The sequence below is a fragment of the Canis aureus genome, chromosome 24 (genome assembly GCF_053574225.1).
Source record: "Canis aureus isolate CA01 chromosome 24, VMU_Caureus_v.1.0, whole genome shotgun sequence".
Lineage (NCBI taxonomy): Eukaryota > Metazoa > Chordata > Mammalia > Carnivora > Canidae > Canis > Canis aureus.
In genome coordinates this window covers 45,171,699-45,190,551 of record NC_135634.1, presented here as the reverse complement: position 1 = coordinate 45,190,551, position 18,853 = coordinate 45,171,699, and the positions used below count along the sequence as shown (strand labels likewise).

At 60.1% G+C, this 18,853-nt stretch overlaps 1 protein-coding gene across 12 annotated transcripts in view; it reads right to left on the bottom strand.

Moving 5' to 3' along the window:
- Positions 1-525: 525 nt before the first annotated feature.
- Positions 526-18,853, bottom strand: part of DIS3L2 (DIS3 like 3'-5' exoribonuclease 2) — a 346,721-nt gene continuing 328,393 nt past the window's right edge. For 7 of the 12 annotated variants that reach the window (XM_077869231.1, XM_077869238.1, XM_077869232.1 and 4 more), the window contains 7 exons: positions 11,754-11,937; positions 11,085-11,171; positions 8,090-8,237; positions 7,544-7,674; positions 7,262-7,366; positions 5,831-5,932; positions 526-5,155 (listed from right to left, as the gene is read on the bottom strand). In XM_077869231.1, coding sequence (XP_077725357.1) covers positions 5,006-5,155; positions 5,831-5,932; positions 7,262-7,366; positions 7,544-7,674; positions 8,090-8,237; positions 11,085-11,171; positions 11,754-11,937 — 907 coding nt within the window. In that variant the 3' untranslated portion in view covers positions 526-5,005. The other 5 variants (XR_013363376.1, XR_013363377.1, XM_077869235.1 and 2 more) reach the window with 5 other exon arrangements.

Here is an 18,853-nt window from a genome sequence, read left to right as displayed (position 1 = left end):
TTGTTACAACAAAACAAAAGCAGCAGTTCCCTGTCTTCTCCCTGCATTTTCCCACATCCGAGGCAACCACTTCTCTATGTTGATATTTCTCACTTCTTCACTTCTCTATCGTGAGCTCTATCTGCTGACACAGTCTATGGCTCTTCTGTTCTCGGGGTCTGGAGCGGTGTGTGTATAACGAACCATCCCCAAACTACCTTACACGTTTACCTGATCACAAATCTGCAGTCTAGGCAGGGCTTGGAGGGGACAGTTTGTGTCTGATCTATGGGGCTTCCGTGGCTGTGGCCGGAGGGGGCCTGGGGGAGCCACTTCCAAGATAAACTGGCTCGTTCCCCTGAGGGCTTCTCCACAGAGCTGCTTGAGCTTCCTCACAACGAGGCCGCTGGGTTCCAAGAGACGGGGAGTGGAAGCTGCCAGCTGGAGGCCTGGGCCTCGACCCTGGCGGTGTCACTCCTGCCACATTTCTGCATATTAGCAGCCATCGAGCCTGTCCAGGTTTAAGGGGAAGGTGCACAGACTCGGTTTGTATTTATCTGTTTATTTAGCAGCTTCGCTGAGGTATAATTGACAAATAGGAATTGTACATACCCGGGAAGTACAACTTGATGTGCTGACATATGTACATATGGCGAAATGATCACCACAATCAAGCGGGTTAACATATCTATCACCTCAGGGTGACCGTTTTCTTTTTGTGGCGAGAACACTCAAGAGCTACCCGCTTGGCGGCTTTCAAGTCCACGACACGGTATTGTTAACTCCACGGCCACTGTACACGAGAGTCCCCAGAACGTGTCCATCTTACAACTGAAGCTGTGTACATGTCCCCACCTTGCTCCCTGCCCTGGCCTGGAGACCAGCTCTCTCCGCTGCTTTCATGAGTCCGATCACTGGAGGGCCCGGCCACGAGCGAGCACATGCGCTGTCTCCCACCGGGCTCCCTTCACCTGGCAGGACGTCCCCCAGCTTCACCCGTGTTGCCACACCGGCAGGGTCGTGTCACCGTGCGTATGTACCATCCCTTCCCCGGCTGCCGGCACTTGGGCTGTTTCTCGGCCTCGGCCTCATGCAGACGGCTGCTCGCCCCGTGCAGTCCCAACCCTCCGCACGCCGCGCCTCGTGCTCTCACCTCCCAGCGGCAGCATCTGAGGCTCTCTTGTCCCCAGGAGTCTGACTCTGGCCTTGCTGTCCCCAGCCCTCCTCTGCTCTGTCCTTTGCACCCCCCACCCCGGGGCGCTCCCCCCGCCGCCTCTGTCGGGGGCCCACCCTTGCCGGGGACTCCAGCACCTGCCCGCGCCTGCTCTGTCCCAACATCTTGGATCTGTTCCCTCTCAGGCCTTCATCTCACCTGGATTGTCACGGCCCCTCCAACCTGGACTCCTGCTTCCTGCCGTGTGGCCCGTCAGTGCCCTGTGCTCGCAGCGGCCGCAGTGGTGGCCTCGCCTCCTGGGACCTGCTCCCCGTCCTCTTGTCCATCCCTCCCAACTGCCAGGGACCCCAAGAGCTTCCATTCTGCTCCCTGATGGGCCAGGGCTGGGCAGCCGCCCCATTCTTTCCTGGGGTCTCTCTGACTGCAGCGGGGAGAGGCTGTCAGTCTCTCTCCAGGAGGGTGGGCTGCAAGATACAGAAGATACACGCTTCCAGAAGGTCACCATGGAGGAAGTGACCTGCACCAGGAGGAAATGAAGCAGAAGGGGCACAGGGCCACCCCCGGTGACCCGGAGGCCTGGTGCCTCCCTGCCCCCCAAGGCGGCCTTCTCACCCTCCGGTATTCTCTCCGGCCTTCCTGCCAGCTCCCTTCCTCCCAGAGCCACTTCATACTGGGTTTCTCTCCTTTGAAATCAAAAGACAGGAGTCCCCCTGGGGCCTCAGGACCCTTCTCGGGCTCCTCTTTCCACCTCTTTCTCATCTTCCTGATTCCAGATTTTCAGTCCTGAGCCTTCCCAGGCTTTTAACCTGGGCTGTGTGCTGAGGACCCCCCCCCGCCCAGAGCCCCACTCTCCCCTGCGCTTCAGGACCTAGGATGCCCAGGCCCCCGCCCACTCCTGTTGCTGCACCCAGACCCTCCACCCCTGCCCAGTCTCTGTCCTGAGGCCCCTCGGGGCCTGTCCTCAGCATGAAGCCTGGGGACGATGGCCTGCACCCTCATCTGTTCTGCCCCAGCAAGGAAAGTCCTCCTCACGCCAGCCCCCGGCTCTCCTGGCTCCCTCCGCACCTGTGCTCTGGCTTCCCGCCCCCTCTGCGGCCCACACAGCCCCGGGCCTCAGGGCCCGGCCTGCACAGAGCCATCAGGCTGCCCCCTGGGCTCTGCCCCGCGCCACCTCCCTCTGGGCCTTCACCTTCCCGCCATCACCACTCCCCCTCTGGACAGCACAGAGCATCACGGGCTCCCCCTGTTAAACAAAGGAGTGAAGGAGCAGCCCTGGTTAGAAACCGTGAGTTCTCTGGCCAGCTCAGGGTCCACGCGATCTACTGTTCCAGCATCTTCTTGCGTGAGCTCTCGGCACTCTCTGATCCTGGCGACCTCGTGGTGAGGCAAGTACCTTGGAGCCTCAGTCCCTTCACCCCCGAGGGGCCGGTGCATCATCTTCTGGCCACTGTCCCTTCAGGGCTGGGAATACACTCTCTAGCCCTGGAGCTAAGCTAGAGCCTCGTCGTGCCGTGACGTCGTTTGCATCTACGGTTCCCTCTGCCGTGGTGATCCGCGGTGGCCCCTTGAGGAAGGCAGAGCCCCGCTCTGGGCCCTGGGCTTGTCTGTACCGGTGTGCAGCGGCTCTGGAGCGGCCGGAGGGATGTCTTCCTTTATGATGAGGTTTTGTGTCTCGTCTTCCTTTTGTCATAGCTCCATCACGTGGGGACACAGGAGGGGCTGGCTCCCTCAGGGGACCTCCGTCAAAGCCAGGTGTGCTGGGACAGGGGATGAAGACGGACCCGGCTACCTTGGGGAGAGTGCTGGGCCGCCTCCTTTGGGCCTACCGGTGGCGGGGTGCAGTGGAGGGCAGGTGCCTGATTCCTGGTCCTGGCTGGGCAGGCTTGCTGTCTCCTTGGCCAGAAGCCTGCCTCCTCTCTGGGTGCAGTTTCTGATGATGCAGGGGTGGGCTGGGGTTGCCATGGCCCCCATGGCTCTAGGGTGCATCAGGGCGAGACCCACCTCTGCCATCCAAGCAAGTCCTTGCTGACCGAGCTGGCTATGCCTCACCAGGGCTCAGGGGGCGCTGGGGCAGTAAGGACAGGGGTCCGGGCTGAGTCCATGCTGCTCAAGAGGGAGCCCAGGTGCTCTGACATGTGGCCTCCCTGACAGGTGTCACTCCCCAGGGGCCCCTGCTCTGCCCTCAGCTCCCAGGCTCTGAGGGAGGCTGTCAGGGGACAGCACCAGGACAGGACAGGGCTGCTCCTCCTCAGAGGGTGGGAAGTTGAGGGGACGGAGTCAGGGTTGGGATGTCTTGCCCTTGGGCTCTGTTGGGCTGCCTAGGACAGGAAACACCCAGAAATCTCATCCAAATATCAAACCACCAGACCCTCTCACCTCTTCTTCCCTTCAGATCCTTGGTTGCAGGAGGAGGCTGTGGGGACGGAACGGGGGGTGTGGGGGTGGTGGCCTCAGGGACATCCTGAGGGTGGTGAGACGGACATTGGAAGGCTGGCTGAGGCGCTGGAGGAGGAGAAAGTAGCTGAAGGCAGGACGGTGGCGCGTCCTCCATTCCCCTCCCACACCCAGCTGGGGCCCGGCAGAGGACGAGCCCTGGCCTGTCGGTGGTGGACAAAGGCAGCCACACCATCGGTCCTCTGGTCTCCGAGAGGCCCTCCTACAAGGTACCGTATTGGATTTTTCTTTGAAGAGAATTCATTGCAACCAGATCCAATGGGCTCGTTAGTGCTGACGCCTAAGGAAATAGCACGGTGGACCCAAGGCCGGGGTCACCATGGTTTTCACCCTAGTTTCACCCACAGTTTGACCTGTGGCTCCCTAGTTAGGAGGGGAAGGAGTGCAGGCTGTGGTCAGGCCAGCTGGGGAGAAGGCACGACCCAGCGGCCTTCCATCTTGGTCCCGGTCCCCAGGATGGTGCAATCGGTGGGTGCTCAGGATGATGCAGGGCGGGTGACTAGACCAGGCCAGGGCCCCCAGGCACCTTGGTTGGGAAGGCCAGTTTGAGGGCCCTCCTCTTCTCTGCAGGCCTAGGTCCCCTCTGCCCCTCTGCTCCCTCAGGGCTGCCAGTGGAGGTGCGAAGGCTGGCACTGGAGGTGCGAAGGTACCAGCTTGAACCACGGGGTGTGGACAGGGCTACTCAGAGCCCCGGCCCAGGACCTGGGGGAGGGAGAGTCACAGGACCCATGGCCCCCCTCCTGAGGCTAGCAGGCAGGCAAGAAATGGTGCAGTGGGGGCAGACACAGTCACTTGAGGAGGGCGATGGGTGAGCTTGCTGTCTTGCATACTAATTATGTTTCTAATCAGCCAGAATGAGGCACCGGCCTCAATCTGACATGTGGCCAGCTCTGTGAATCATCCTGGAACTGACAGAGAGGTTCCGGAGGGTGGTGACCCCAGCTCAGCTGTGAGGGGTTGGAGCCTGAGCCGGGTCCCTCGTCCTGGGTCCTGGGGCACCCTGCTGCCCTGGCCTCCCAGTGGTGCCCCACACGCCAAACAGTAATTCACACTTGATTTTATTCCATGACACTGATTTGCTGAAAATCCCCCGGTTTCCTGGGCAGGGGAAGGCAGTGGGCGGCCTGGCTGAAGTGGGGCTGGCCTCCCAGGAGGACCGGGTCCTGTCCCGTTCCGGTCAAGCACTGGCCAGGCCTCAGCCTTCCATCCAGCCCCACTCTCTCCTCTCCAGTCTATTTAAAAACTGAGCTGCAAAAATAAAATAGAATGAAGAAATAAAAACAAAACCCTGAGTTGTTAAAAACCAAATTAAAAATCCCCTTTGGTGTCAAAAGGTCCTATCCCTAAAAGCCAGTGGGTGGGGTGGGTGTGGGGGTGGGTGTGGCTGGCCGGGGGGCTTCAGTCCAGCTGGCCACTGTCAGCACGTTCCTCGTGGTGCTGTAGGCCCAGGAGGCCCTCGGTGCCCGGCCGCTTCAGGATGGCGCTGTACTTGAGGGCCGTGGTCTCCGCCTGCAGTACCACCTCCACCAGGCTGAAGATGGTGACAACCTGCAGCAGAGCAGAGCCCGGCATGGTGACACGAGTGGGCCGTGAGGGGCCAGTCCTGCCCAGCCCTGCCACCCACCCTAGCTGGGCCCTGGGACCACTTGCCCTGTTTGCCTGTCGTCAGCTGCGCCTGCTCGGGAGCTGAGGCCCTGGGGCTCCGGTGAGAAGTAAAATGGGCCAGTCACCGCAGTGTGCGCTGTCTGGTGCTGTGAGTGCCCGGGGTCAGGGAGCAAGGAACTGGGGTGTGGGGCTGGCCTTCAGAGCATGCCATAGGTGAACACCATTAGATACAAGATCTTGGGTAGGAGGATCCACAGTTTTCCTTAGATTCTTAAAAGGACCCCAAAAGTTAAAACCCTGCTTTAGAGGGATAGGCAGTGCCCCCCACCGCCCACCGTTCCTCCCACAGTGGGTGTCCCCAGGGCAGGGAAGGCAGTACAGGAAAGCTCTGGCCCAAAGGAGGTGATGGGGGAGAGCTGTGCTGGTCTCCTCATGTGGAATCTGAAATCCCACAGGGGAACCTAAATGCTGGGGCATACACTGGGTAGGGGGCAGGAGGGACAGCAGGGGAGGCGTGGCAACTGCGCCCCAGGAGGCAGGAGGAGGGCTCACGAAGAACTGGGGTGGACAGGCACACAGTGGTACTCTGGAAAAGCTGCCCCACCCCCGGCTTCTGACCTGCCGCACTGGCTCCTGCTCCATGTCCTCAGGCTCCCAGACAAGTGTGAGCTCCGGCTTCTTACCCACCCTCTGGAAGTGGTGGGACCGCAGGGGCAGTGCCTGGGGGGACACACGTCTGTATCTCAGGTTGTAAGCTCTGGATGCCACCTCCTAACCTTTGACCCTGCAGCCCACCCCCAACCCCCTGCTTGGAGGCCGCGTCCCCCACCACCGCCTGTGCCCACACCCAGCAGCTGGCTGCTGACCTCTAATTAGGGACCATCCCACCCTTGCCTCTTGTCTCTGGCCGGCTGCAGGGAGGCCTTGCCAGGCCGTCCTCCGTTGAGGCAGCACCCGAGGGTGACCAAGTGCTAAGGGGCAGGGGCTCATCAGGGACAAGGTGGACCAGGCAGCTAAGGGTAGAGGGGGGCTGACCCCTGCGGGCACGGGGTTTGCTAGCACAGGCTGAGGGCTGGGTTGTCTGCAGACCTAGACCTGAACTTCTGTCCTGCTCAGAATTTCAGGACTAGAGCCCTGACGGATTCCAGCTGGACCCCAGTCTGTCTCTCCTGCTTTACCCCACTGCCTTAATGCCATGCTCGGTCCACTCTGGGTGGGGGCTCTGCATTCCCCCAAGTGTTCTGGATGTCAGGGAATCCAAAGCCAGGGTCAGGGGCCAGGTGCTGACCTGCTAACCACAAGGTCATCTGAAATAGGTCCTTCAGATGGCATTAGCATAGGCACCATGTACCCTTGGAAAGAACCCCAAATAAATAGCCACACAGGGCAAGACCCGAGGCAAGGGCTGGTCTTTTCCTTCTCTTCAGGGGACACAGTTTCCAGAGTGGCCAAGGACCATCCTCCCTGATCTTTCCTTTCTGCACTTTCCTCTAAAATCATCCCCCAAAACTTGCATACTTTACCGTCCGGCACTGGGTAGGGAGGGGCCCGTTCCCTCAAGCCTGACCCTTGGCCTGGATCCCTCACCTCAGGCAGGTGTGGCCAGTGGTCCCAGCATGGCCCATCAGGTGGGCTTGGAGCTGGGTGGTGGCAGGAAGCAAGGTCTGGGACCGCATACCCTCTGCCACCACATGGCCGGTGTCACCCCCAAGGCTTGTATTCTCCAGTGCCGGCGAGGACAGCAAGGACCCTGGCCCGTGCTGCCATCCTCCATGCCTGTGTGTCTGCCAAGGGCTGTCCCTGGGCCAGGCTCCCCCACATGCCAGGCAAATATGGAGGAGACCTCAGCAGAGGGATGGGGCACATGCAGGTGAAAACAGAGTGTGCAGTGGACACAGCCCGATGTCTGTGAGGGGAGGGGGGCCTTTGCCCCGAAGCCACAAGGTCCCCGGTAATCGCATCACAGTAGATGCACTTCAGCACCCAGAGTTGGCCTTTGCCCGCCCGCAGGTCCCTGACCCTGGCCCGGGGGGGCCTGTGGGTACTCACGTTACAGTAGATACGCTTCTGCACCCCGTAGCGCAGCACCAGCACATCGAAGGCTTGGTTCAGGACGCCGAGCACCATGGCTTCTGACTCCAGGGGGCCACTTTCCTGCAAGGCAGGGCTCCAGCCAAGGCTTGGCCACGGGGCATGGGGATGTGGCATCACCCCCGGGCCCAGCCCAGCTGCCGAAGGCCCCTGAGCTCCTTAAGAGCTCCTTGTGAGCAGGTGCCCGGGAGGGGACGTGGGGTGGAGGAAGGGGAGGGGGCACCGGGCTGGTGGCCTCACCTTAACCAGGATGGCAAAGAAGAGGCCGGTGCTGAGCTCCTGGACGCGCTTGGACGCCATGCGGCGGTCATTGCAGTGGTCAGCCTGCTTTTGCAGGGTGTCGGGCTCCATGTCTGGCAGCTCCCTGTAGCCTGGGAAGAGGGTGCTGGTGGGGCTGCTGGCAGGGTGCTGTCTGTATGCCAGCCATGGCTGGGTGACAGGCAGCACAGTGCTCCCTGCCAGGCAAGGTGGGGCCTGGGCGCCCATGCAGAGCCAGAGCCTCCTGGGGCCCGGCTCCGAGGGCTGGGAAGGTGGGCAGCCACTGTTAGGGCCGCCTTGAGCCCCGGCTTTTGTACAGGACTTTGAGTGAGCTCTCCTGGGGCTGATGCCTAGCAGACTCACAGGGGGAGTGTTTCTGGGCCCCAGCTCCCCTGCTGCTCCCTGGCTACCTCTTGGGGCCTCTACAGCCATGCAGTGTGGCCTCTGGCTGCTAGGTACCCGCTCTGGGGCTGGGCGGCCCTTAGGTGGGCACAGGTCGGTGTTACCCTCCTGTGCGCTGCCTCTTACCAAGCGCGGCGGCCAGGAGGCGGTGCACCAGGACGTCAGCGAAACGGCGGATGGGAGAGGTGAAGTGGGTGTAGAGCGGCACGTTGAGGGCGTAGTGCCGGAACTGTGCCTGGTCCTGCAGCACCCCCGAGCAGAAGTACAGTGCCATCTGCGGGGACAGAGGACGGAGTCTTACAACCTGGCCAGGCTGGGTCAGGGCTGGGTTTGCGCTGCCAGGCTGTCACACTCAGGGCCTCGTGACGGGCTGTTCTGGAGTGGACTGACCTGCCAGGCTGCAGGACGCCAGGGGCCATTCTCTCTAAGGGGATCCATGGGGCTGCCGTGGGGCTGTGCAGAGCCACGGGGTGTCCATGCCCCTCTCCCGCTGAGGACAGAAGTGGGCCTTGCCCTGGGTTGTGCAGACCCCTCGTGGTGATGGCACGGAGAACAGGCCGGAGAGCACTGCAAAGGGCCCACCTCGCCTCTGGGGGGACCAGAGGGTGCTGGGAACCTCAACATGCTAGACTGCTTCCTCCCTCAGAGCCCTGTAGGATGGGCCACCCCAGCCCTCGCAGCCAGCCGGCCAGGTGCCAAAGTCTGATGGCAGCTGGGGAGGACGAGCTGCTGCTGCACCGCCAGCAATAAGAAGGGAGCGGTTCGGTCTGCTCCACGGGGTGGGGATGGGGCAGCTACTCCAGAATGGGAGGAGAGGAGGCCAGGGCCGGGCCGGGCAAGGGGCTGCAGACCAGCTGTGGAGGCACAAGCAGAAGCTGGGGTGGCTCTGCCTGGACACGGAGCCTGCCACCACCACACGACCAGAATGGCAAGTAGGACGGAAGGCCTGGGATAACTGTTACCCGCCTATAGTGAAATGGGCAGTGGGCACCGGGCTCTTCCTCTGGGGCCCAGGCCGAATCTTTGGTTGTGACCGACCTCACGCCCTCCGGCTCTGATCCCTGTCCTGCGGAAGCTGTGCTGGCACCCCAGCACCTCTGGGCCCCCCAGAGGCAACCCCGTGCCAGCCAAGGAAGGGGGAGGTTTGCCAGCCGCCAGCCTCAGCCCTCCTTGTCCCTGACAAGCTGTCCTGGCACCAAGACTCAGAGGTCCGAGTCTAAGAGGCCCTCCTGCAGCGGAGGAGTGATGACCTGGGTCACTAAGAGAGGCCAAATTTCTCGAGGGGCCCAACAAATGGCTCCGGGCCACCATGGTTCGGGCTGTCTGGGGGGGCTCAGCCACAGTCCCTGCAGCTGCTTGTCCTGTGGTCCCCAAGCTCTCAGGGCAGGGAATCAAGAATGCTGCAAGGAGCAAGTGAACAGGTTCCTGATCGAGGGCCAAGGTCACACCCTTGTGCGTTCACTCGCTTGCTCCCTTGCTCTCTGCTCACACCCACCCGCTCGTGTGCTCAGCCAAATGGACAGCCAGCTCCAGTTACTGTGGAATCCAGGGCACAGCTGGCAATGAGCCGCTCAGCTCCCCGAGTCCACCGCCCTTCCAGTTCCTGCTGGGGCCTGGTTTACATCGGGGGCAAGTCACGGGGGGAGGTGGGAGCAGCCGCCACTCCAAGCCATGTCTGGGCGTCATTCTCAGCGGCGGGGCCACTTCCCCAGATGGGCTGGGCTGAGGAACCCAGAGGCCCTGGTCCCAACCTGTCTGGGAAGGTATCTCTGGGCAGGGTGGGCAGGGTGGGGGAGAGGGGCTTTCCTATTTCAGCAGCTTACTCAGGACTCTGGTGTTCATGCTGCTGCTGCTGCTGCCTTGTTCCCTGTCCCTGTCCCGGTTCTCAGGAGGCACCGCCGGCACTCTGGAACCCCTTGCCATCAGTTTCCCACACAAAGGCCAGCCTTGAAGGTCACTCACTGGCAGGAAAGGCCAGAAGTCCACTCCTTCAGGCTCTGGTTGACACAGAAGAGGAAGGATCCTTTCCACAGAGCTCCAGGGCTAGTTTGACCTTGGAGGTGGATGCCTTCCAGAGGCTGGGGGCAGTGAACGGGGGTCCAAGTGGCCCTGCATGGCAGTCAACAGGCAGTTCTGGGACCAGAGGCTACTGCATCTCCAAGTAGCTAGGGGACAGAGTGACCTCGAGTCTCTTGGCCACAGGCACACCTTCCTCTGTGTGGTGTGCTTTAAAGGTGTGTGTGGGGGCAGGCACTTGTGACTGGGGACAGGGTAAAAGTGGCCAGACCCCAAAGGGCCCTGATGACTCCATTCTGGGCAGAATATATGACTGTTGGGAAATAAATCAGCTGTGGCCAGCTGAGGTGACCTGGTTCTCGTGAACAGATTGAATCTGCAGAGTGACTGAGCCCCTGAAAAATGGTTTGTCACTGTCCCCTGGCCAGAACGGGGCCCAGAGCTGCCCCATTAGCGTCTGCAGCTCCTGCTGACCCGACAGACGGGTGGGGTGGCTCCTTCCCAAGATGCTTAAGCCTGCAGGGGCCAAAGCTCAGGCTCAGAGGGCTGAGACATGCTGCTAGGAGCAGGTTCACTGTCTGCCTCCCAGGCTGCCAGCCCATCACACTGTGTGCGGACACAGGCCCACGGCCCGACTCCTCTTCTCCCAGCTGCCAGAGGGAGACTTCTCTGCCTGGGGTCCAGAGGGCACAGTGGGGGCTGCGCCTTCTCCTCTGGATAGGCTGCTGTGGGGGACAATCTCTCCCCTCCGGGGTGTCCACTCAACTGAGTGCTGACCAGCCCCCATTCCTTCGCCAAGCCGGTCTGGTCTGCGGGGCCTGAGCATCGAAGGCTTGGTGTATGCCCCTTCCCTGCCTTCAGCGAGGAGACGGAGCCCCAGAGGCCGGGCGGTGAGGGGGCAGCAGGGCTCAAATAGGGCCCTTTAACGGCCCCTGGAAGCCATCCTTGGGCAGGTGAGGGAGGCAAGTCTCAGGAGCCCAGGGCTCACCTGTCGGAGGTAACACGTGGGGCTGTCCTCCCCACTCCTCCCCTTAGGTCCTCTGTGTGTGGTGATCACGGACTCCCCTGGGAGAAGGGGGAGGTTGGGGGCTTGGCCCCTCCTTACCTGCATGGGCCGAGAGCACATGTTGGTGAGCACCTCCTTCCGGGCCAGTGAGTACTTGTCATCTCCAAATGTTTCGGTCAGACTTTTCTAGAAGCAAGCCCATGTGATATGAAGTCAAGCTTGGGGACCTCTGGGGCCCCTGTCACCCTCTGACCATCTGAGACCTGGGGAAGAAGGGGCTCAACCCTGCTCAGATGGCCATGGTGGAGCGCAGGGGCCAGCAGCTCCAGTCCGTGTCCCACACTGGGCCGTGGCTCTGAGGTCAGTCCTTCCACGTACGAGACATGGATAGAGACACTGGTTTCCAGTTGTCTGACCTAAGGCATCTCTCTGCCCACCCCAGGCTTAAAAGCACAGATGGGAACAGCCTCCCTTCCATGGGATCAAAGCTAAGGCCTGAGCCCCATAGGGCTTAGTTCCAGGCAGGGAGCACTTGACACCACTTACCATATAAAACATTCTCTGGCTTCCAGTCATCTCAGCCCCCTACTGAAAGTTTCTGGGCCCAAGCCCAGCCCATCCCTGGCCATGGGATCCCTGCCCACAGATGAGCATTGAGTGGCTTCCCTTGGCCTGGTCCTGGTGGGGAGCATGGCCCATGGCCTGGGCCTCTGTGACTTAGAGGCCTCCCCTCAGGGCCTCCCCCTCCCCTGCACTCCCCACACTCACATTGAGGGCCCCGGCAGAGCTGAAGTCCATGGGCAGCCCCATCTGGTCACAGAATTCCATGAGGTCGTTGAGCATCTTGGTCTGGGGTGGGGGGTGCCGGCGCAGCAGGGCACGCTCAGGGAAGGTGCGGTGTGTCTTGTGGGCCACTGCCATGTTGGCCAGGAGCATGAACTCCTCCACGAGCCTGCAGTGGGGACAATCAGCAGGGGCCAGGGGCCACCGGCCCTTTCCCAGACTAGCTGCAGGCTGGCCCTCTTGGGCTCTTCGGTCTCAGCCTGGAGATGCCCTCCTGCCACCCAGTCTCATCCCCACTCCCTTGTGCCCCCCTTGGAGCTAACCAGTCAGCACCACTCTTCTCTTCTGATGTGTGAGCTTGTGCACCACCTCCCCCATGAGACTAGGGGGATGGCATCTGTCTTATCCTCACCATGGCCCCTGTGCTTGGCACCCCAGCACCCTGCCTGACAAAGAGAAGGTGCTCAACAAAGCTGTCTGCTGAATGACTAGCCTCCCGGGATGCTTGGGGGTGTCCTCCGCTGTAAGGAAACAAGAGGCCCAGGCCGCCATGAGAACTCCGAGCGCTTCCTGGGGGTGTGTAGAAGGCCGTAGAAGGTGCTCAGCAGACCCAGGACTCCCTGCTCCCCGGGAGGAGAGAAGGGTTTCTAAGGATGACTAGGAGAGTCACGGACAGCAAGAGGACGTACATATCCTGGGGGGCAAGGCCAACGTGCCGTCGAGGTGTTCAAATCCCAGAGAGTTAACCTCTTAGGATTTAACACTTGACTCTTGCTGCACTTGAGTGTAATTCAAATCAACAGGTATGAGCAGATATGGCTCCAGGTGAAGAGACGAAGGCACAAAGGACCCAGGGAGAGGAGCGGGGGCTGAGGGCGGATGAAGATGAGAGCCAGGATCGAGGAGTCAGGCCGAGTGGGAAGCTGGGTCACACAGGCCTGAGGCTGGCGCCCCCACCCCTCAAATGTGGGGCAGGAGGCCACGTGCTGCTTCCCTCACCCAGGGCTCTGCTGGCAGGGTGAGTCACACACATGCACAAGAGCTGAAGCCCCTGGAAAGGGGGCTTGGGCACACTGCTGCCATCGTGGCCTGGGTACCCTGTGTGGGGGCTGCCTTCTCCCCTGCTTTCATCCTGGATCCCAAGCTGCATGACAAGCCTGTGCTTCTCCCATGGATGCAGAATAGGTCAGGGCCTAAGCTCTGGTAGCCCTGCTGGCCAGCAGCGGAGGCCTGAGAGGAACTTCCTCTTCCTGGAAGTGTGGGTAATGCCTCAGGGTTAGCCTCGTCACCTCGCCAAGCTCTTGGAAGGGAAAGCAGCCCGGGATGAGGGCAGAGAATGAGCATGAGCTTACAGCCCCTCTGCCCCCCAGACTGGGCCTGCCACGGAAGAATTGTGGCTCTGGTCCTGAGAACACGTCTGTCTCCCAGAAGGCCTCCCTACCAGGAAGAAGGGCTGTGGAAATGGTCCTCTGGTGGTGGCATGATCAGAGGGACCGGGGCCAGGTCTGGGCCTTGGGACAGGTCTAGCTCGAGCCTTACTCATAGCCCCTCCTCTGTGAGGATGACTCTGGACTGGCCTACTGGATATACTGGGCCAGGGGTATAGTTTGGGCGTCAGGCTGCAAAGTCAGGTGTCAGCTGGCCCTTGCACCATGCAGGAAACCCTAGGTGTGGAATGAAGAGTTTCTTTATCCTCTCCTGTGCACTCGTAGTCAGTTAAGTGACCATTCTGCTTCCCCGTGCCCCCAGCCTGTCCTCGTGCACGACACTTCCTGCTGAAAGACCTCTGGGCTCAGGCACCTGAACCCGACCACCATTTCCTAAGTGGAGGTCTGAATCCTGGCTCCATGTTCCTGCTGTAGGAACCAGGATGACTCCGGGACCTTTCTTGATCCTCCTTTTTCTCAAACGTAGAACAGGGTAGTAGCACCTGCTCCACAAACGGGTTGTGACAACCAGTGGGAATATCACACGCTTTCAGGGCAGACCCTGTGCCTGGCACATTGTTGGCGTCAGGACACAGGATGTACTTTCCCCCTCTCCCCACTGTCCATGCCAAACGGCCAGCCCGGGGTCCCTCCAAGGCGCCCTGTGAGTTTCACCCCTGTCATTTATCTCCTCTTACTTGCCTTTCCCTTGCCTTCCCCAAAGGCCCAGGCTGAAGGCTGCCCCATCACCCCCTTGGGTACTTACTGCCAACCAGCCACCTGGCAACAAGAACCAAGTTGTTGGGCAGCCCCGGTGGTGCAGTGGTTTAGCACCGCCTGCAGCCCAGGGCGTGATCCTGGAGACCCTGGATCGAGTCCCACATCAGGCTCTCTGCATGGAGCCTGCTTCTCCCTCTGCCTGTGTCTCTGCCTCTCTCTCTCTCTGAATAAATAAATAAAATTCTTAAAAAAAAAAAAAAAAAAAGAACCAGGCTGTTGTATGGTCACCTGTGTCACAGCCTAGCACTGTTGGACTCTTCATACTTGGTTTCCCAACTTAGATTTTACCAACCCAAGAGGAGTCTCCATTCCTGCTCAGTAAGTGTCTGATTTGATTTACTGTCTGTTCTGGGCCAGATACTAGAGGCTGCCATCCCCTGAATGCTTCAGACGCGTACCTTTGTCCCTCTGTTCACTCAGCGAACATTACTGTGTGTCAGGTGCCTCTAGACCTGTCTCCCCACGCAGCCTGAGAATGCTTGTGGGCAGGGCGCTCGAGGTCTGCTCCTTGGAGCCCCGCACTCTCCAGCGCACACTCGGGTGGGGAGGGTACCCCTGGATAACCTTGGGGCTGACCCTGGGCTGTGTTTTGCCAGTATGGCCAGCAGGGGGCAGCATGGCCCCACAGCAGCGCTGTGGTCAGGCTGCAGGCTGAGGAGTGCTGGGCAGGGTACAGGGGCGGTGGGCGGTGGGGTTCTAGCCTGTCGCCCCAACCCGATTCCCACCCCGGGGTCACAGGAACTGAATGCGTGGGGGCTTCCGCAGGTGGCGTGCTCCTGCTCCCAGCTCCTGCAGGAGCTCTCCTGCCTCATCTCTCAGGTTCTCACGTAAGGTCGTAAGGTCGAGAATAGGAAGGAAGGGATAGGGAAGGTGGGGCCGATGGCCAGAGCCCCAGGCGGTGACAACAGACCCAATCAAGCCGCTTCTGCATTACTTGTCCTCCCTGGGCCCCCAGTATAGTCCCATGAGCTGCCTGTAGCCGGTGGCAGAAAAACGAGTGTACTCCTGTTAACCTTGAGAAGAGTCTGGCAAAGCTTGAGATGCAGAGGCTGACCTTGGACAGGTCCCTTGGTGCCTCCTGGGGGCTCCGCGGCTCAGTCCCTCCCTCACGACAGGGGGCAGGAGCCGAGAGGGCAGCCTGTGCAACTTTCTCCCTGACACTTTGCTGGTATCAAGCATTCACCCCAGAAAAACATCAATGTCACCAAACTGGGAGGTGGCGTAGCAGTAAGCCCGACTCCCCGGGTGCTGCCACGGCTCATTAGTGTTCCGGGATAGCTGCAGGACCGTTTCCCCACAACCTGTCCTTAAAATCCTTCTTATACCGGCAGGTGGGAGCGGGAGGGGCAGAGAGAGCACGCAAACTGTGAGCCACGGCAGTCGGGTCCTGGGGGGCTGTGGGGGGCCCGGCGCAGCTGCGGAGGAGGGTCCCCCGGGGAAGCGAGGGAACAGGAAGGCCAGATTCCACGGAGTTCAGGATTCAAAGACAGGGCCAGGCACCACGGAGGGAGAAGCGGGCTGGCCGGGACTGGGTGGGGCAGGGGGGTGTCCTCGCTCTCATCTCATCGGAGCCCAGCCAAGGCCCCCTTTACCCGACTCAACAGGTCACCCTGTGGGTCAGTTCCATGAACTGGCCAGCAGGGGGCCCCCAGCATCTTTCTTCCACAGGACCTGGGACGTGGCAGGAGCAGCCTAGAACCTAGGAACTGGTGGGCAGGAAGGAGCCCTAGTTTATAAACTGTAGTCCTGTGGCCCAAGGGCCAGGGGTCTCTGGGCTCCCATTCAGGGGTTTTCTCCTTAGCCAGAGGGGCTGAAGGCTTGCCCTCCTTGGGGCACAGGGCAATTAGAAGAGGAGCCTCAACAGCTGGCTTGTCTTCACCCAATCTCCCTCCCCTGCTGGGGGCCAGTGCTGCATGCACAGGTCCAGCAGCCAGACCTCAGATGACACCCGAAGCTGTTTTGGGTGCTTAGGATGAGCCCCTGAGAACAAACGCCACACACCAGAGTCGGGGAGGTGGGGATGGAGGCTTGCATGTTGCCCTGGCCTCAGACCCTGCTCCCAGATCTGGGTACCTGTCCTGGTCGTAACCCACCTCCTCCTCCTGCTACAGCACAGCACGGGCATGAGATCACTCAGCCCCACTCGGAGGGTGGTGGGGAGGGGGCTGGCAGTGAGCAACCGTCTGACAACTGCTCTAATGGACGCTCAGGCATGGCCACCAGCCAAGATCACCTTCCAGAACGGCAAGCCAAGCCTTTGGATATGGGGCCTCGGTCCCAGTGCTGGCATCTGCTGAGCATTTGCAGCCCAGTGCCACTGGGGGCCCGCAACTCTGGAGGTCTTGGGGTGGGGTGGGGGTGTCTGTGGCATACAGGTGCACAGCCAGCTGGGGGCCATGCCAGGATGCATGCTCATCAGCACTCATTCTCCACATCCCACCTACCTAGGCTCTGGGTTTCCAGGTGCTAGGACATGGGCGTGGGGGGCAGGTGAGAGGCCTCTCATCCTGGGGAGGAGCTGAGCAAGCCCAGAACTGTTGAAGTCCCTCACCGGCTATGGCAGATGGTGGGAAAAGGCCAAGAGCAACCTCCTCAAAAGTATACACATTGTCACACGGCAAAGACGACTTTGGTCCAGAATGCTGTTTCCCAAAGTGTGTTAGTTACTTAAAGAAAAAGTATATTTAGATATATGAAATGCTGGGGGATGAATTTATCTGGTGTTTTTATTACAGGACATTCTTTTGCCTTTAAGAGGCTAATATGCATCAAGACAAGAAGTTCCCGGATGTAGCATTTGCTGCTCATTGATGATTGAATTTGTGTCGCAGCTGAAGGATGATGTCTGGGAAAAGACACTCTACCTGGCAGGGGTCAGACAGTGGCTAAACGAGAAATGGGCTAAAACATCTGCCCTTTCAGAGGAAGGCTGCCCATTCTCGACCATCAAAGGAACTGGCCTGAGTTCTCTGCTTGTCTGCGAGACTGTGGCTCTGTCTTGCTCATTAGGGGCCCGGGGGGTGTCTGCGGCCAAGGAGCCCCTCAGGTGGGGTAGGGGAGCGAGGTGTCCTAGGTGCGGTGCCTGCTTTTCCCTGTTCCTGCTACTTTCTACCACGTGTCCTGATTCCTTCCTTGTTCGCACAGGCCAAGCCATGTGGAGAGGAGAGGCTAGCGGTCACAGTTCAGTCACTCGCCAGCTGTGTGATTTCAGATACATTTTGAAACCTCTCTGAATCTCAACTGATAGACTTGCAAGATAGAGGCACAGTATATACAAGCGCTCGGCCCTCGTGAAATATTATACTATTATTACGCACACCGGGAATGTGACTGACTGGGCGCCCCGACCCCAGGATTTGGGCTGAGCACATGGCAGGATTCCTGGAGGCTCCTGCTCTCCCTCCTGCCCCAACGCCACCACCTTGGTCAGGCCTCCAGCCCTGACCAACTGCCTCCTTACTTCTCGTCTCGCCGTGCTGTTTACTTCCTTACGCCCAGAGTGGGGCATTCTTCCTCGAAGGCAAACCTGGTCATGTCCCTCTCCTGCCTGAAGTGCTTCAGCGGCCACCACCATCCTTGGAACTGGCCACCCCCATCCTTTGGACGGTCCATCTCCTTGGTAAAATGAGGTTTAGCAGGCTTTTTGTCACGTGCCTGGAATCACTTCTCCCTCTCCCCGACCCCAGCCCTCACAATCTAGACACGCTGACTTCTCGTGGCTCTTCCCTGCTGCTGCCTCACTGCACTGCTGCTCTCTTAGCTGATATGCTGGCCCCCTGGCCTCTCTTCTTCCTCCAGGGAGGCAGCATGAGGGGCGACCCCTCCGTGCGTCCTGGGCAGCCCACCCCAGCGTTTTGTTCATGCTGCTGTGATTGCCCTGATCATCGCTGAATCTCCCCTCCCCATCCCAGTGCTGTCTACCTTGGTCCCAGCACAAGGCTGGAGGATGCCCCGAGCTGGCACAGTGCAGATGCTCCAGAAATTAGTGCAGGTTCCCAGGATGGGCACAGTCAGGATCTGGGGGGCTGGGTCCCTGCCAGCGTGCCCTGTTCTGCTTAGGCGTACAGCCCTCGTGCATACACATCTGACCCCTAACACCTGCTGCCAGGAGTCGTCGACAACTTAAAGCCCTGCCTAAGGAAAGAGCTTGACTGAGCCCATTCCTGAACTAGGCGCAAGAGAAGCAACAACCCTCCTGGCTTCCCCCTGGTCTGAGGGGGAGCACCCTCCACTTACAAGACCGTGGCATTGCTCTTTATTGCCAGCCCAGGGTAGTAAGCCTCCTCAGCTAGAGCCATTTGTTGGGTTCTTTGTTCTCTTACTTGTCCTCATGTCTTTTTTGAGCTGCTGCTGTGGCCTAATTCTGCCCCATGTGCGACGAGAGAGGGAGAGACACTCATGGGGTGCCGGTGACAGGCGTCACGCTAGGAGGAACCCGGACGTGAAGCCCCTGAGAGTCTCCCGCAGCCCTGGAAGGGGTTTCTATCCATTTCTGTGCGAGGGGAGCGTATGGTACAAAAAGGAAAGGTGTCTGGCTCCGGGTCCCACAGCCAATTGACGACAGGCCTGTGTGACCTCGAGGCCCCACTGCCACCAGAAAGCCTTGTGGGCAGATCGGTTCCAAGAGGTGGCAAGGAGGAGGGAAATACTTTACACGGGAGGGATGAACAAGTATAAGTGTGGTGGCAAACCGAATCTAGATAACCAGGAACCAAGGGCAGAGGGAGGAGGGCTGTGCTGCGGGCGCCGGCCGGCACCAGTGCTTCTCTGGGGAGCGGGGAAAGGCTGCCAGACCAGGGGTGGGACCGAAAAAGAACATGACGAAGGGCATGCGGGGCCCAGAGGCCAAGCATGGTTCGGATGAATGTGGAGAGATGG